The sequence below is a fragment of the Ailuropoda melanoleuca genome, chromosome X (assembly GCF_002007445.2).
Source record: "Ailuropoda melanoleuca isolate Jingjing chromosome X, ASM200744v2, whole genome shotgun sequence".
In the NCBI taxonomy this organism is placed as follows: domain Eukaryota; kingdom Metazoa; phylum Chordata; class Mammalia; order Carnivora; family Ursidae; genus Ailuropoda; species Ailuropoda melanoleuca.
The window spans coordinates 109,940,755-109,959,665 of record NC_048238.1 but is presented as its reverse complement, the minus strand read 5'-3'; the positions used below and the strand labels follow the sequence as shown (position 1 = coordinate 109,959,665).

Below are 18,911 nucleotides of genomic sequence, written 5' to 3'. Positions count from 1 at the left end.
GGAACATTTTTCTGAGTTGACCATATATTAGACTCAGTAAGTTTGAAAGTATTAAAATAATACAAAATGTGTTCACTTGAATAAAATTAGAAGTAAATGAGGGAATTTGAGAAATTCACAAATGTGTTGAAACATGCACTCCCACAGAAAGAATGCACTCCTAAATAAAGAATGGGTCAAAGAAGATATCACACGGGAAATTAGAAAGTATTTTGAAATGAATGAAAATGATGCACAATATACCAAAATTTATGGAATGCATCAGCTTAAAGCAGTGTTTAGAGGGAAATTTATAAATATAAAGTGTATATTTTAAAAAAGATAAAAAAATAATTAACTGTCCTACTTTAAGAAACTAGAAAAAGAAGAGCCAACTAAACCCAAAACAAGTAGAAGGAAGAAAGTAATAAATATTGGAGTGAAATTAAATTAGAGAATAGAAAAACATTAGAGAATCGAAGAATCTATAAGTTGGTTCTTTGAGAAGATCAACAAAACTGATAAACTTTTAGTTAGACTCACCAAGCCAGAATAGAAAAAGAATTAAAATTACTAAAATTGTAAAGGAAGGAACATTACTACTGACTTTACAGAGATAAATAGGATTATACAGGAATACTATGAGCAACCGTATGCCAACAAATTAGCCTAGAAGAAATGGAAAAATTCCTAGAAACAGACAAATTACTGAAACTAATTAAAGAATAAATAGAAATTTTTGTTGGGCCTATAAAAAAGAAATTAAATTAATATTGTAATAACTCCCCCCCAAAAAAAAACAGGCCTCAATGTCCTCACCATTGAATTATACCAAATATTTAAAGAAGAATTAATAGTAAGTCTTCACAAAGTGTTGTAAAATATAGAAGAGGAGGTAACATTTCTTAATTCATTCAATCAGGTTATTACTCTGATTTTAAAAAGTGACAAAAATCACAAGAAACCACAGACAAATATTTATTATGAGTATAGACAGAAAAATCTTCAACAAAATATTAGCAAACTGTATCAGGCAACTTATAATCAACTGATTAGTTTTTCTCTAAAACCTTCTTTTGTGTTCCCTTTCTTGATTTATTAGATTCTGTATTGTGGTTGTTACATACCTCTTCAAATTCATCTCTTATCTCTCTTCCCTTTACATTGGCCTTCTGCCAGTTCCTAGAACAATACAAATCTTTCCCACTTAGAAGCCTTTGTTACTTGCTGTTTTTTTGTTTGTTTGTTTGTTTGTTGTTTTTTGACCTGAAATATTCTGCATCAAGCTCTGGCTCTTTCTCATTTTTTAAGTTTCAGGTTAAAAACCATCCGCTCAAAGAGGTCTTCTCTAATTACTGTATCTAATTAAACCCCTCCCCACCTCTGTGCCTTATTTGTCTAATATAATGTCAATATTTATTGACTGAATCAGTCAAACAAGTAAGCAAGCAGTCTGTGAGATGAGTTCAAAGAGAATGCTTTTTCATTGGTGCTAATGTGGCAGGATTGCTTTTTTATTTCCCATTTTCCTGGGGCCTAACACATACAAAGGCTTGAATAACAGAAAGAGGCAATGAAATGCTTGTGCCATCACAGCCTGTCCAACATATGTTGAGGGGGCCATTCTGGGAGTGCGATAGTTCTAATCCTCTGGTAGGTATGTTTTTCTATAGCATCCACCCCCAACACACACCCTCTATCCCTGCTCTTCTATGACAATAGAATGATTGGAACTGAGAAGAAAGGATAGGGAGGAAAGGTATGGGAGGAAAGCTGAGCGGTTAAAGGAGTCCAAGGGGCATGGAGGAAAGAGAAGAAAGAGAAAGCATAAAGGAGAAGAGTTCTATTCCCCAATGGGTAAATGAATTTCATCATTATCCATGACTTGCAAAAGCTACACTCTTAGGGTCATATAGAATCCTTCCTTAAATGTCCTCCTTTCCTTTCTTAACCTTCATGAAAAGCTATCAGTTATAATCTGTTCTATCTTGGAAATCTCTCTGTCTCACTCAGTTCAGCTCACTGTCTATTACCATATGTTATGGCCTCAGGGTCACTCACACCGAACATTGTAATGGCCTTATAACTGATGTCTTAGCTTTAGCTTCACTATTTCCAGCCGGTCATCCATACTGCAACTAGGACAATCCTTCGAAAGCATACATTTTGCTATATCATCTCTCTACTTTGGCACATCCACAGCTTATAGCTTATGGACTAAAACTCTCTTTTCTTAGTGTGGGCAATTAGGGCAATATTACCTCAGCTTCTCTCTAGCCTGTAAGTCCAGGGATAGCATTAATTCCCTTAATACTGATGTTCTTGTATGCTTTTTGCCTTTGCTGTGTTGTTCTTTTGCTAGGAATGTCCTTCTTTCACCTTTTAAAGGTGGTCTCATTTTCTAAGCCTTATCTACTTTATGAATCCTTCCCTAATACTCCACACTGAGCAGAAGCAATGGTGCCACCCCCACCCTACCACCAACATGGGTGCCTTTAACTTGTTTACTATTAAAGGGTTAGGCTGTGAACAGTCAAGTAGTTTTCAGTTTGTTTATTTAATTTATTTCTCCTTCTTCCTTCTCTACCTGTTTTTAGTTCATGCCTTTCCTGCTTTGACCTTCAACATACAAGAAGACATTTTTTTCCCCATAAATCCCACTGTTCCCATATATTATTGTCAAAGAAATGAAGCTATTACATTTTGTTTAAAGTAAGTTGCCACTCTGGGCCCAGTGAAGTTTCTAAGGTACTGATGGCTGCATGTTTTATTATCATATCTGTACTAGGACATGCTAGGATTTTTAGGGCTAGTATTCAGGATTGCCTGCTCAAAGTATTTGGCTTAAGTTGAGAGACCCACCAAGAAATTCCTTTTCTTTCTTAGGGGTGGAAAATATCTTCCGTCCCCTAGACTTTCCCCCGAAAGTCTTTACATTGTTAAACTCCTGAGTATATTGGGCAGAACACTGCATTGTCCTTTAAACATACAACCCCCTAAACAGCAAAGATAAAATACATATACAGGTGATTTTCTGTTTAGGAGTAGTAGAACCCCAAACATATATACTAAAGATGGAAGGCACTGGGGAAACTGAGAGGGCATGACCTTGTGATAGTCTTCACTTAATAGTCTTAGAATAAATTTTATTTTATTTTTTTTAATGTTCAGTTAGCCACTGTATAATACGTCATTAGTTTTTGATGTAGTGTTCAATGATACATTAGTTATGTATAACAGCCAGTGCTCATCACAGCACGTGCTCTCCTTAATACCCAACACCCTGTTACCCCCTCCCCCCACCCCCTCCCCTGTGAAACCCTCAGTTTGTCTCCCAGTTTCCATAGTCTTTCATGGTTCATCTCCTTCTCTGATTTCTCCCCCTTCAGATTTCCCACCTTCCCCTATGGTCCTCTGTGCTATTGCTTATATTCCACATATGAGTGAAACCATATGATAATTGTCTTTTGCTGCTTGACTTACTTCACTTAGCATAATCCCCTCCAGTTCCATCCACGTTGATGCAAATGGTGGGTATTCGTCATTTCTGATGGCTGAATAATATTCCACTGTATATATGTACCACATCTTCTTTATCCATTCATCTGTTGAAAGGCATCTCAGCTCCTTCCACAGTTTGGCTATTGTGGACATTGCTGCAATGAACATTGCAGAGCATGTGTCCCTTCTTTTCACTACAGCTATATCTTTGGGGTAAATACCCAGTAGTGCAATTGCTGGGTTGTAGGGTAGCTCTGTTTTTAACTTCTTGAGGAACCTCCGTATTGTTTTCCAGAGTGGCTGTACCAGCTTGCATTCTTACCAACAGTGTAAGAGGGTACCCCTTTCTCTACATCCTTGCCAACATTTGTTGTTTCCTGTCTTCTTAATTGTAGCCATTCTAATTGTTATAAGGTGGTATCTGACTGTGGTTTTGATTTGTATTTCCCCAATGGCTAATGATGTTGAGCATTTTTTCATGTGTCTGTTAGCCATTTGTATGTCTTTTTGGAGAAGTGTCTGTTCACATCTGCCCATTTTTTGACCGGATTATTTGTTTTTTGAGTGTTAAGTTTGAGAAGCTCTTTATAGATCTTGGATATCAGCCCTTTATCTGTAATGTCATTTGCAAATATCTTTTCTCATTCCATGGGCTGCCTCTTAGTTTTGTCAACTGTTTCCTTTGCTGTGCAGAAACTTTTTATTTTGATGAAGTCCCTCAAGATCATTTTTGCTTTTCTTTCACTTGTCTTTAGAGACATATCTTGAAAGAAGTTGTTGTGGCCCATGTCAAAGAAGTTACTGCCTATGTTCTCCTCTAGGATTTCAATGGATTCCTGTCTCACATTGAGGTCTTTCATCCATTTAAGTTTATCTTTGTGTATGGTGTAACAGAATGGTACACTTTCATTCTTCTATATGTAGCTGTCCAATTTTCCCAGCACCACTTATTGAAGAGACTGTCTTTTTTCCAATGGATATTTTTCCTGATTTGTCAAAGATTAGTTGACCATAGAGTTGAGGGTCCATTTCTGGAGTCTATTCTGTTCCATTGGTCTATGTGTCTGTTTCTGTGCCAATACCATCCTATTATCGTGATCACAGCTTTGTCATATAGCTTGAAGTCAGGCAACATGATGCTCTCAGCTTTGTTTTTCTTTTTCATCATTCCCTTGGTGATTTGGGGCCTTTTCTGGTTCCATACAAATTTTAGGATTGTTTGTTCCAGCTCTTTGAAAAATGTCATTGGTATTTGATCAGGATGGCATTGAAAGTGTAGATTGCTCTGGGTAGCATAGACATTTTAACTTATGTTTATTCTTCCAATCCATGAGCATGGAATGTTTTTCCATCTTTTTGTGTCTTCTTCAATGTCTTTCATCAGTGTTATGTAGTTTCTGGAGTATAGATCCTTTACCTCTTTAGTTAGGTTTATTCCTAGGTATCTTATGGTTTTTGTTGCTATTGTGAATGGAATCAATTTCTTAATTTCTCTTTCTACAGTTACATTGTTAGTGTATAGAAAAGCAACTGATTCCTGTGCATTGCTTTTGTATCCTGCCACATTGCTGAATTGCTGTATGAGTTCTAGTAATTTGAGGGTGGAGTCTTTTGGGTTTTCCACATAAAGTATCATGTCATCTGCGAAGAGGGAGAGTTTGACTTCTTCTTTGCCAATTTGGATGCTTTTTATTTCTTTTTGTTGCCTGATTGCTGAGGCTAGGACTTCTAGCACTATGTTGAACAATAGTGGTGAGACTAGGCATCCCTGTAATGTTCCTGATCTTAAGGGAAAAACTCTCAGCTTTTCCACATTGGTAATGATATTCACTGTGGGCTTTTCACAGATGGTTTTTATGCTATTGAGGAATGTTCCCTCCATCCCTATACGCTGAAGAGTTTTAATCAGGAATGGATGTTGTATTTTGTCAAATGCTTTTTCTGCATCAATTGAAAGGGTCATATGGTTCTTGTCTTTTCTTTTATTGATGTGCTCTATCACGTTGATTGATTTGCAAATGTTGAACCGCCCTTGCATCCCAGGCATAAAACCTACTTGGTCATGGTGAGTAATCCTTTTAATGGACTGTTCCATCCTATTAGCTAGGATCTTGTTGAATATTTTGGCATCCATGTTCATCAGGGATATTGGTCTGTAATTCTCCTTTTTGATGGGATCTTTGCCTGGTTTTGGGATCAGGGTAATGCTGGCCTTGTAGAAGGAGTTTGGAAGTTTTCATTCTGTTTCAATTTTTTCGAACAGCTTCAGTAGAATAGGTATTATTTCTTCTTTAAATGTTTGGTAGAATTTCCCTGGGAAGCCATCTGGCTGTGGACTTTTTTGGGGGGGGGGAGGTTTTTGATTACTGCCTCAATTTCGTTACTGGTTATTGCTCTATTCAGATTGTCTGTTTCTTCCTGTTTCAATCTTGGTAGTTTGTAAGTTTCCAGGAAGGCATCCATTTCTTCCCAGTTGCTTAGTTTGTTGGCATATAGTTGCTGGTAATAATTTCTATTAATTTTTTCTATTTCCTTGGTGTTAGTCATGATCTCTCCCCTTTCATTCATGATTTTATTATTTTGGGTCCTTTCTCTTTTCTTTGGATAACTTTGGCCAGTGGTTTATCAATCTCATAAATTCTTTCAAAGAACCAGCTTCTAGTTTCATTGATCTGTTCTGTTTTTCTGGTTTCTATTTCATTGATCTTTGTGCTAATCTTTATTACTTCTCTTCTCCTGCTTGGTCTAGATTTTATTTGCTGTTCTTTTTCCAGGTCCTTTAGGTGTAAGGTTAGCTTGTGCATTTGGGATTTTTCTAGTTTTTTGAGAGAGGCTTGGATGGTTATGTAGTTCCCCCTTAGGACCGCCTTTGCAGTATCCCATAGGTTTGGACCGATGTGTTTTCATTCTCATTGGTTTCCATGAATTGTTTAAGTTCTTTAATTCCTGGTTGACCCATTCATTCTTTAGCAGGATGTTCTTTAACTTCCAAGTTTTTGAATTCATTCCAATTTTTTTTCTTGTGATTGAGTTCCAGTTTCAAAGCATTGTGGTCTGATAACATGCAGGGAATAATGTCAGTCTTTCAGTATTGGTTAAGACCTGATTAATGACCCAGTATATGGTCTATTTTGGAGAAAGTTCTGTGTGCAATTGAGAAGAATGAGTATTCTGTTGTTTTAGGGTGGAATGTTCTGTACATATCTACAAAGTCCATCTGGTCCAATTTGTCATTCAAAGCTCTTGTTTCTTTGTTGATCTTCTGTTTAGATGATCTGTCCAATGCAGAGAGTGGAATGTTAAAATATATTAATGTATTATTCTTGATCTGATTCTTTATTTTTGTTAGCAGCTGGCTTATGTAGTTGGCTGCTCCCATGTTGGGGGCATAGATATTTACAATTATTAGGGTTTCTTGTTGGATAGACCCTTTAAGAATGATATAGTGTTCCTCTGGATCTCTTACGACAGTCTTTGGTTTAAATTCTAATTTGTCTGATATAAGAATTGCTACCCCAGCTTTCTTTTGAGGTCTGCTTGCATGGTAAATGTTTCTCTATTCTCTTACTTTCTGTCTGAACATGTCTTTAGGTTCAAAATGAGTCTCTTGTAAACAGCATATGGATGGGTCCTGTCTTTGTATCTAATCTGCAACCCTGTGCCATTTCATGGGACCATTTAGGCCACTCATGTTGAGCGTTACTACTGAAGATACATATTTATTGCCATCTTATCATCTGTACTGTCCTTGTTTATAAGGATTGTCTCTGTAAACTCTGGTCTATATTACTCTTGTGCTCTTTCTTGTTTTATAGAATCCCCCTTAGTATAGCTTGCAGGGCTGGCTTGGTGGTCACAAATTCTTTCAGTTTCTACTGGTCCTGGAAGCTCTTTATCTCTCCATTCATTCTGAATGACAGCCTTTCTGGATAAAGTATTCTTGGCTGCATGTTCTTCTCATTTAGTACCCTGAATGTCTTGCCAGCCCTTTCTGGCTTGCCAGGTCTCTGTGGACAGGTCTGACATTATTCTAGTGTTCCTCCCTCTATACATAAGGAATCTTTTCCCCCTAGCTGCTCGCAGGATGGCTTCCTTGGTTCTAAGATTTGAGAGGTTTACTATTACATGCTGGGACATTGGTCTGTTCTCCTTGATCTTGGGTTGGGTCCTTTCTGCCTCTAGAACATGAATGCTTGTTTCATTCCCCAGATTAGGGAAGTTCTCAGCTACGATTCACTCAAATATATCTTCTAGCCCTCTCTCTCTCTCTCCACCTCCTCAGGGACCCAGTAGTTCTGACATTGGAAACTTTTATTGCATTGTTGATTTCTCTAAGTCTGTTCTCATGGATTTCAAGCTGTTTGTCCCAGGCCTCCTCCTGTTCCTTCCTTTCTTTCAGTTTATCTTCTACATCACTAATTTGTTCTTTTGCCTCATTTACCCTAGCTGTTAAGTATCCAGTTAAGACTGCATCTCATTCATAGCACTTTCAAGTTTGGCCTGGTTAGCTCTCATTTCTGCCCTTAGAGATTTTATGTTGCCGCTAATGGTTTTCTCAAGCCTAGCTATTGTCTTTATAATTGCTACCCTGAAGTTTATTTCTGACGTCTTGCTTATATCCATATCCATTAGGTCTGTGGGAGAGGCCACTGTTTCTGTTTCTTTTCTTTGTTGAGAGTTCCTCCTCCTAGTCATTCTGTTGAGGGATAGTTGAGGTGATGTACAGAGTCAAAAATATCAACCACAATCCAGGCAAGATGCACTCTGGGACAGTTTGAAACAGTTGGAAGCCACCACTGAAAAAGCAAAGCCAAAATGAAACCCAAGAATAATATTTATAAAGCTAAAAAGAAAAAAAGGAGGGGTACAGGGAGGGGGTCTATAATTTCTCAATGTGGGCAAGGTAGGATGTTTCAGTTCTTCCTGGGTGTATTTTATTCTCTTTGTTAGAGAACACTATTTCCCAGAGTTACAGGGAAATTGAAACTGGTATATATATAAAGGTAGTATTGAAAAGGGGAAAAAGGACTACATTGAAGCTTATATCTGTATCTACATATATTTAAAAACTATATATATATAGGTGTGAAAAAGTACAAGTTAAAAAGCTACTATGAAATATGTTGTATTAAACATCTAGTTGAGATGAGAAATAGGTGAAAAGAAAAAATGAAGAAACATAAGAAAGAATTCAAAAAAAGTTGTATCTGAGAAATATACAGGCTGTGAGGCAACACCAGGAGCTCAATATACTATTTTCCATTGGTGTTTGGGTTTTAGTTTTATGAGGTCCCTAGGGTTATCATTCTCTTGTTCTTCCAGATTGTCTTCTGGAAGAGGGACCTGCCTCATTGTTTTTCAGGCAACCCTGCTTGGGTGGAGTTGCCCTGCCCCCTGTCAGCAAAGGAAAATGTTCCCACCCAGACCTCGCCCAGGGAAGAGCAGTCACAATCTGCTCCTCTCCGAACCCTCCAGAACACACAGTCTCCCTTTCTGTAAGCACCGCTGAAAACCACAGCCTCCCACAGGCAGCACACACCCCCAGCGACCCTCTCAGCAGTCAACTCAGGCCCCCACTTGTCTCTGCTCCTTGTGCTTCCAAAACCACGAGAGGTCCCAGTCTGCACTGGTGGTGGCGGGTGGCAGCAGCAGTGGCTGTGGCAGCAGGCCCGGGTCCACGGTCAGCTCCTGGATTCTGTCTGAGCGCTGTTATCAGGCCCTTCCCGTCCCACCACCACCACTTTGCAAGCTATCACCGGTCTCCTGGTGCAGGATGCTTTTGTGCTAGGGTATTATATTATTTACCAGTGGTCAGCTTCTGGTGACTCCCTCCCCCTTCTGTTTATATCCTCTGATATCTGTCCACAGAATCACAACTCCGTCGTTCCTACCTCCCAACCACTGATCCTCCACCCCTGTAGGGATCCAGATATATATGGATCCAGATATATGGGTGTTCAGAATGGCTTGGCAGATATCCAGCTAAATTCAGGGGAATGGTTGAAATGGAGTCACCCACTCCTCTGCCATCTTGTCCCTCCTCTCTTTAGAATAAATTTTAAATAAGGAAGTGAGAAGAGTCCTGAGGAGAGGATTTCCCTTTCTTCTTGGTGATAATAGTTTAAAGATCTACAATTCTAATTACTCAGCCATTAGAAACGATGAATATTTACCATTTACATTGTTGTGATTGGAACTGGAGAGTGTGATGCTGAGTGAAATAAGTCAATCAGAGAAAGACAATTATCATATGGCTTCACTCATATGTGGAATGTAAGAAACAGAGCAGAGGATCATAGGGGAAGGGAGGGAAAACTGTATGGGAAGTCATCAAAGAGGGAGAAAAACCATGAGAGACTCTTAACTATAGAAGCAAACAGGGTTGCTGGAGGGGAGGTGGGTAGGGAGATGGGGTAATTGGGTAACGGGTATTAAGGAAGGCACATGATGTGATGAGCACTGGGTGTTATACACAACAGATGAATTACTGAACACTACATATGAAACTATTGATGTACTGTATGTTGGCTAATTGAATCTAAATTAAAAAAAATAAAGATCTAAAATTCTAGTTGGGGGCCCTAGATACCCCATAGATAGCAGAGGATGCTTTATTTCCAAGATTGAATCACAGAAAACCATAGCCATCTATAAGAGAAGATCTCTAGACCAGAAGTTACGAATTGGTGGTTTGCAAATGTGGTTTTTTTGATCCATATAGTGTTTATAACTTTTAAAATTATTTGCGAAGATTTGAAATTTGGGAGATGTCACATAAAACCCCAGATTTGTTTATTATTTTATGAAATCAGAAGATATGACAACACTGGTCTCAAATTCTCACATGACCACTATCAGCTGAATAGTGGTTGTCCTTGTAAATGGGCACATGCTTGCCCATTCCCCTAAAACTCCATCACTTTCTATCCTCTCCCTGAAAAAGGTTGCAATGTCAATTGCCATTAGTCAACTCACCTGCATGTTTGTTTTACATATAATAGAATTAAGAGCTCCCAGTAGAATTAAGAGGAAAGTAACATAGTTCTTGTTATCAAAACTTAAAAAAAAAAAAGACTGAGAGGACTGGTTTCAAAACCAGGCAAGTTTACATTTCCTTATAGAAATGAAGACTATTTCTACATCTTTACTATGCATACTAAGTATACCTTTGTTGAAGAAATTAAACTTCAGGTATTAACATTATGCAATTTGTTATGAAGAACTATAATTGATATATAAAAAAGATGTGCAATGAAAGTCTTAATTAGCTTTAAAACATAGACTGAAAGTTCAACAGGTTTTGTGTTTAAATGCATACACTAAGTGTTGCTGCTGGGAAGTGAAATTATATTTTAAGCAACAAACCTTCCCAGTTACCAAAATATTTTATAGATGCCAAATTTATTTTTAAAAAATGTCTATTGCAGAAGAAATTGTATGTTGAACTACAAGTACTTTTTAAAAAGATTTTATTTATTTGACAGAAAGAGAGAGAGAGAGCACAAGCAGTGGGAGTGGGAGAGGGCGTGGGAGTGGGAGACAGAGCAGGGAGCCCAATGCAGGGCTCGATCCCAGGACCCCGGGATCATGACCTGAGCCGAAGGCAGATGCTTAACCAGCTGAACCACCCAGGTGCCCCAAACTACAAGTATTTTTATCTGTGTTGAATAAATGACTGAGGCCATATATAGGGCATATTACGTGGAAAGCTGGATTTCTTGTGGCATTTTCTTTTATAGCTTATGAGAGCACAGATATAAAAATTACTGTGGAGTTATATATATTTTTTCATGATTTCAATGAGAAATTTGATGTGAATGAAGAAATTTTTGGCTGTTGCCCATTACACGAAAATCAGAAAATGGTTTATTTGGGTGTATTGAGAAAAGTCCTAAGAAATATAATATGAGCAGACCACAATTAGTATATGTGAGTGTTAATGTCAGACTTAATGAAATGTATATCCAATGTTGCAAATTTTGTAAAGACACAATTTATGTTTGTTCACTTGCAGATTCCGTAGGAATTATTTGCTTTGTGGTAAAAGGCTTAAATAGAGCATATTATAGAGACAGAAGCTGCCACCATGAGCTGGAGACCTCCTACTGAATTGAATAACAGCTCAAAAGTTGGGTTAAATGGATGAACACTATGGTTCAGCTTCTCTTCATGAACCTAGGTGCCTGAGTAAGAAAGTTGCTTACCCCAAACCCACTGTACAAAGAGTGAATCCATGTCTGGAAAGAAAGCAACTCTTTTCCTTTAAGATACTGATTTAAACTCTACAACATCATTCCTTATTCTCTTACCATTTCCCTTACCTACACCTCTACTAAAACTAATCTATACCTACATTCTGTACTCAACATGGGAATTCCAAATATAAGACCTGACATTAACACCTTGGTGCTGAAGCAAAGGAGGCAGGTTTCTGTTTTGCAAATCAAAGTGGTAATAATTTTTAAAAGAAAATTGTAATAATTATTGTTATTTTTACTTTGAAGTTTTTATGTTTTTAATTTAAAATACCTCTACAATGATTTTTTTACCTTATCTCATATGCTCACCCCTTTATAATTAAAATTGTATTACATTTTTGACAGTGTTTTTTTTACAATTATCATGATTTACTTATTTAAGATACCACTCCTATAGGAATTTGAATTTATGACATCTGCATTAGATAATATTTTAGCTATTCCTCCCTTCTCTACCCTCCAAGAGAAGGAAAAGTCTAACAATTTATTGTCAGTCCAGAAGACTGTGAGTCATTGAAAGAAGAGACCACTTTGGGTTCACTCCTGTGTATCCAGCATGAATTATAGAAGTTATTCAATGAGTGTTTACTAGGTGGATGGATAAATGTACTTCAGCTGAAGACAGAACACATACCCAGAACTCTTTTGGGAAGGAAGCTGTATTTCAGTCTCATGCAAGTTCAGTATTAAGGATAATTATTTTCTCTTCCCTTCAACTTCTTCTTCACCCTTTTCTGCCTTAGATGCCTATACAACAGCTGAAGTGGTTTATTCTTGGACTCTTGGGAAGAACAAATCTGTGGAAGTAGCACAGGATGGCTCCCGCCTGAATCAATATGACCTGCTGGGCCATGTTGTTGGGACAGAGATAATCCGTTCTAGTACAGGTATTTATTTATTTTATTAATAAACATTTTTTTAACTTGAACCATATACCAGTCTTATACCCATGCTTATAAAAACATGTAATCCTCAAAGTAGTCTTGTAATGTAGGTACTATTATCATTAGGAAATTGAGACATAGAAATGTTCAGTAATTTGCCCTATGTTACATTATGTAGTATCAGAGCCAAGATCTGAACTCAGGCATACTGGCTCCCAAGCCAATGTTTTTAACTATGATGCCCTGCTGTCTAAGTGGGTTAGATGGTCAAGGACATTAGGGCTGGACTGTGGTAGAAGATAAGGTAGAGGGAAGCCATGATGGTGGGAGAACTGAACTTTGGTCCTAAAGATTTCATGAAGACATTTGCTCAACTCTGCCAATGCTGAAGTGACAAATTAATAACCCAGGAGAGTCCAGGTGCACAACCAGGAGGTCTAAGGATGCGCCATGGAATTATTTTTTAAGTGAGTCACCTGTCTAAAAAACAAGTCTGTCTGGCAAAACTTGCCAGGTCCTCTCCATAGCTAAATCCTTGGATTGATAAATGGAACCTAGAGACTTGTTTTGTAGCCTTGAGTCCTATTTAGACACTGACCAGTTACAGGGGCCTAGGAAGGAAGTACCCTGAATCTGAACTAATCTTAGGGTATTTGGCAAAATGGAGTATATCTTGGGGACCCACATAGTAAATATTGGGGACCCAATATTTTACATAGCTTACAATATTTTTTGCTGTTAAGGGCAGAAACTTTCAACACGTGTCCTGGTGAAAGATCTGAATCCAAAATTATAAATGAATTAGGGTACTCTTGTTCTTTTATTTGGACACTGTTCCCACTTCTTATGATGTTATAGTATATCATCTTCTCTGTACCCTGTTTTCCCTCCATCCCAGGACCAGGGGAGGGTAGCTAAATAAAGAAGCATTTAAAATAGATTTCAGAGACAATAGGATTTCGAGATTTAGAATTTGATGTGGGAAAATGCTATTACAAAGACAGGCAATACTGAGGTGTCAATGTGAAAACAATCTATTGGAGAAACTGCAACTGGTTCAGAGTAAGAAGGGAAAGGTAGAAAGAATATGGGGCCACTGGGGTGTGGGCTGCTCTCCTCTGAGAGGATTCTGGAGTTTGGCCCGTGGAGTTGGTAGTGGCAGGACCAGGCTGAGCAGCTGGGCAGGCACTAATGTACATAGCTGGCCCAAGTCCAAGGGTTCTCCCCCTCCAGCAGGTGTGAGTTAGCTGCTGGAGTCAAGTGTCCTGTTTTGGAGAGAGTGTACAGGTAGGTGTTCTAGGTGGGTGTGCCCAGGCAACCTGGATCTCATTACTTTGCTCCAAGGAACACTCCATGTCTTCACGGTGGGCTACTATGCTCTTGGGGCTCAGATTATGGCTATGTCTCCTATCCTCTGGAAGCACTGAAAGTGTGATCTAGGGCCAGTTGCCTAACCTCCCCAATTTGGTTTGCTTACAGTGAATCTATACTATGATATAAGTATTACCCACTGGTTGCAGAACCACTGCTTGGTTTGCATGCCCTGATCCCTGGACTGGACACAGCCCTTGTTAGGGTGCTTGAAACCCACTTCCTGGGGCCCCATGGAAGGGTAGGGCTAAGGGTACCTTAGCTGGACTTGGTGTGGGTATGTGGGGGATAGTCTTCCCCACCTGGACAGTGGTTCTGCTCTCCCCAAGCAGGGGGATGGAGTGGGGCCTTCAGCACCCACATGTGCACACTGCATTCCTTTGTCCTATGGTACCCCTTCACATTTCTGAGCAGAAGCCTTTGTCCTGCTCCTGGGTTCATCTGCATTGTGCTGTCTTTGCAGCTGGGGCCAGGACCTCCCTTCTGTGATTGCATAGCTGAAATGCATGCTTATTCTCCCTTCCACATGAGTTGTGGGCAAAGAGGACCCAGGATCCTAGAGGAGGTCATGTGTGTGCCTGCCGGTGGCAGGGCTCTGCTCAGAGCAGCACAAAGGGTCCCTAGCGGCCCAGGGCACACATACCCCACCCAAGATGTCTACCCTGGGGGAGGAAGAGAATTCCCCATTGTATCTGTTGGCTCTCCCCACTTCCCAGTCCTTCCTCAGCACTGCTCACCTGGCATCAATTTTTGAGATCCATCATTAGCTATCCAAGCAGCCCCAGCTCCCATTTCATTTGGTTAAGCCACTGTTTGTTTAGTTTTTATCACACAGGCAATGCACATTCATTATAGGAAAAATAGAATACACAGAAGAGCAAAATATGGAAATTAAAATATTCTTTAATCCCACCATTAACTGATTATTGTACATTTTGGTGTATAATCTTTAAGAAGGTTCCCTTTGCATTTTTTTTACATAAATATCATTGATACTGTTTTTAATTTAATTTTATATTATAAGCATGATTTCTCGTCACCAAATATAGAAAATCCAAATAAAATGCACACGTTACTAATATTTTTATTGAGATATACTTGACATTATATTAGTTTCAGGTATACAACATAATGATGCAATATTTTATATATTGATTATATATATATGATTTATATATATGATTATCACAGTAACTCTGGTTACCATCTGCCAACATATACAGTTACAATTTTTTCCCTTGAGAACTTTTAAGACCTACTCCCAGCAACTTTTAAATACACAGTACAGTATTATTAACTATAGTCACCATGCTGTACAGTACATACCCATGACTTATTTATTTTATGACAGATGTTTGTATCTTTTGACCACCTTCACCCATTTTACCCACTGCCCCTCCCATGCTCCTGGCAACCATCAAGCTGTTCTGTGTATCTATGAACTTGGTTTGTTTGCTTGTTTGTTTTTTGTTCTTTTTTAAAAATTTCATATATATGTGAGATCGTATAATATTGGTGTTTCTCTGACTTATTTAGCATAATACCCTCAAGGTCCATCCATGTTGTTGCAAATAGCAAGATTTCCTTCTTTTGATGGATGAATAATATTCCACTGCCACTGCATATGTGTGTATGTATATGCATATACATGTGTATATGTGTATAAAATATATATATTATATGTGTATAAAATATATGTGTGTGTATAATATATATGTATGTGTATAATATATATATGTGTGTAATATATATATATACACACACACAGCACATTTTCTTTATCCATTCATCCATTGATGGACACTTAGGTTGTTTCTACATCATTTTGACTATTTTAAAAATGCTGCAATTAAGATGTAATGCATATATCTTTGAGTTAATGTTTTCATTTTCTTTGGATAAATACCCAGAAGTGGTATTGCTGGATGTATGTAGTTCTATTTTTAATTTTTGAGGAAACTTCATATTATTTTCCATAGTGGTTGCACCAATTTATATCCCACCAACCAAAGTACACAAAGGTTCCTTTTGCTCCACATCCTTGCCAATACTTGTTGCTTCTTGTTAGTTATAAATAGTAATATTTAAATAATTATAATAGACACAATTATAATAAGCATTAATTATTGTTTTGGGTACTTTAAATTTATTTTATTTTTTCTTTTAAGTTTTTATTTAAATTCCAGTTAGTTAACATACAGTGTAATATTAGTTTCAAGTGTACAATATAGTGATTCAACACTTTCATTCAACCGCCGATGCTCAATCAGACAAGTGCACTCCTTAATCCCCATCATCTAATTTAAACAGAAAATTAAGAAGCACTCCTTCAAAGCCACAGAATTCTTGACAATGATATGATAAGTTTTGTTATCACTGGGAAGTGTAGCATTTCATTGTGAAACTCAATAAAATAATATCTTCATTTTAATGGCTTCATATATGGGGATTATAGTCCATTTAACCAATTATTTAGTATTATTTTCTGTGTTTTAATGCTATAAACAACACTGTGAAGACCTTCTTTTTCTATATCACATTTTGTCCCTGTGTAATCATCTGCTTGGAATAGACAGAATATTGAGATTGCTCTTTCGGAAAGTAGACACATTTTTTTAAAATTATAATACATATTGACAAATTGCCATTTAAAAAGGCTAAACAATTCATGGTCCCATTATCAGTGTATGAGCATGTCAGTTTCCCTTCAGTATTGGCAATACAGATGTTATGGATTGAATTATGTCCCCTCAGAAGATATGTTGAAATCCTGACTCACAGTACATCTGTAAGTGACCTTATTTGAAAATAGGGTCATTGTAGATATAATTACATTATATCTCAAATTAGTTTTAGAAACATGATACAATGTACATCAGTAAAGAGGTGATTTAATGTATTAAATTCATTCACACCATTCAATACTATGCAGCTATAAGAAGGAATGAGGAAGTACTTGATGTATCATTCAAAGGATATATCTGTAGGATATATCGTTGAGTGAAAAAAAGCAAAGCACAGAACACTGAACAGTTAGGCATATTTACTGGTATAGAGATGATATTTCTAGAACGATACACAAGAGGCTGTTAATTGTTTTTGTTGTTTTGGGTTTTTTTTAAAGAATAGTGTAGAAATTAAAACTTTTTAATATAGATTTTATTTATTTTGAGAGAGATAGAACGTTAGCAGGGGGAGAGGCCAAGGGAGAGAATCTCAAGCAGGTTCTGCGCTGAGGACAAGGCCCACACAGGGCTCTATCCCACGACCTTGAGATCCTGACCTGAGCCAAAACCAAGAGTTGGACGCTTAACTTACTGAGCCACCCAGGCACCGCAAAAGGCTGTTAACTGTAGAAGGAGAAATGAGATGGGTGGTTTGGGCGCATCTATGGGAAGGAGACTTTTTGCTGTACACCCTTTGATACCTTTTGATTTAGGAACCATATTAATATTATTACCTCACATATATGTGTATTATTTTCATGTGATTATAAATTATGAACATTCTTTTCTGAATTCTAAATATGCTCCTCCATGTGGCATCCACCATATTAATGAAATGCTAGATCAGAGAAAGACCCACAATTCATGGATGTTCTGTTTTATATGAGTGGCTTTCTCTCTGAATGCTCTCAGTCCTTAGTATGAAGTACAGGTATACCTCAGAGATGCTGCCAGTTCAGTTTCAGACCAACAAAATAAAGTAAGTATTTCAAAAAAGTGAGTCAAGTGAATTTTTGGTTTCCCAGTGCATATAAAAGTTCTGTTTACACTCTAGTTTATTCAGTGTACAATAGCGTTATGTTGAAAATTTTATATACCTTAATTTAAAAATACCTTACTCTCAAAAAGTGCTAACCATCACCTAAGCTTTCAGCAAGTCAGAATCAGTGATCACAGGCTACCATAATAAATATAATAATAATGAAAAAGTTTGAAATATTGCAAGATTTACCAAAATGTAACACGGAGACACGGAGTGAGCAAATGCTTTTAGAAAACTGGCACTATAGACTTGTTTGACATAGGGTTGCCACAAACATTCAATTTGTAAAAGACCCAGTATTGAGGTATTTACCCAACGAAAACAACATTAGTTATAAAGGACATATGCATCTCTATGTTCATTGCAGCATTATTTACAATAGTTAAGATATGGAAGCAAACTAAGTGTCCACAGATAGACAAATGGATAAAGAAGATGTGATATATCACACACACACACACACACACACACACACACACACACACACTGGAATATTACTCAGCCATAAAAAACAGTGAAATCTTGCCATTTGAGACAACATGGATGGTGCTAGAAGGCATTATGCTAGGTAAAATAAGTCAAACAAAGACAAATACCATATGATTTCACTTACATGTGCAATCTAAACACAAAAGAAATGAACAAACAAAAAATAGAAAAGGACTTATAAATACAGAAAACTGGTGGTTTCAGGGGAGAGATGGGCAAAATAGATGAAGGGGATTAAGAGGTACAAAATTCTAGTTATAAAATAAATACATAATGAGGATGAAAGGTAAAATATAGGGAATATAGTTCACAATATTGTAATAACTTTGTGTAGTGACAGATGGTAACTACACTCATCGTGGTGGGCACTGTGTAGTGTATAGTACTGTCAAATCACTCTGTGGTATACTTGAAACTAATATAACACTGTGTGTTAACTATACTTCAGTAAAATAAATAAATAATCAAGTAAATAAAATAAGGTATGCTTGTAGTTCTAAGCAGAGAGCTCCTCCTCTTTGCTCCGGATTCAAATATGTGTTAAATAAATGAATAAAAGTCCTTAAAATCTGTGTTTAGCTGTTCAAACCATTCCCTATTTCAGTACCCATTCCATTTTCTCTCATTTGGCAAATTATTGCATTAATTTTCTAAGTGGAGG

The 18,911-nt window shown here is 37.5% G+C and overlaps 1 protein-coding gene across 2 annotated transcripts in view; it reads left to right on the top strand.

The window, feature by feature from the left end:
• Nucleotides 1–18,911, top strand: part of GABRA3 (gamma-aminobutyric acid type A receptor subunit alpha3) — a 355,912-nt gene that overhangs the window by 283,349 nt on the left and 53,652 nt on the right. For both annotated transcript variants that reach the window (XM_002927241.4, XM_034649729.1), the window contains exon 7: nt 12,482–12,625. In XM_002927241.4, coding sequence (XP_002927287.1) covers nt 12,482–12,625 — 144 coding nt within the window. The remainder of the gene's footprint in view (nt 1–12,481; nt 12,626–18,911) is intronic.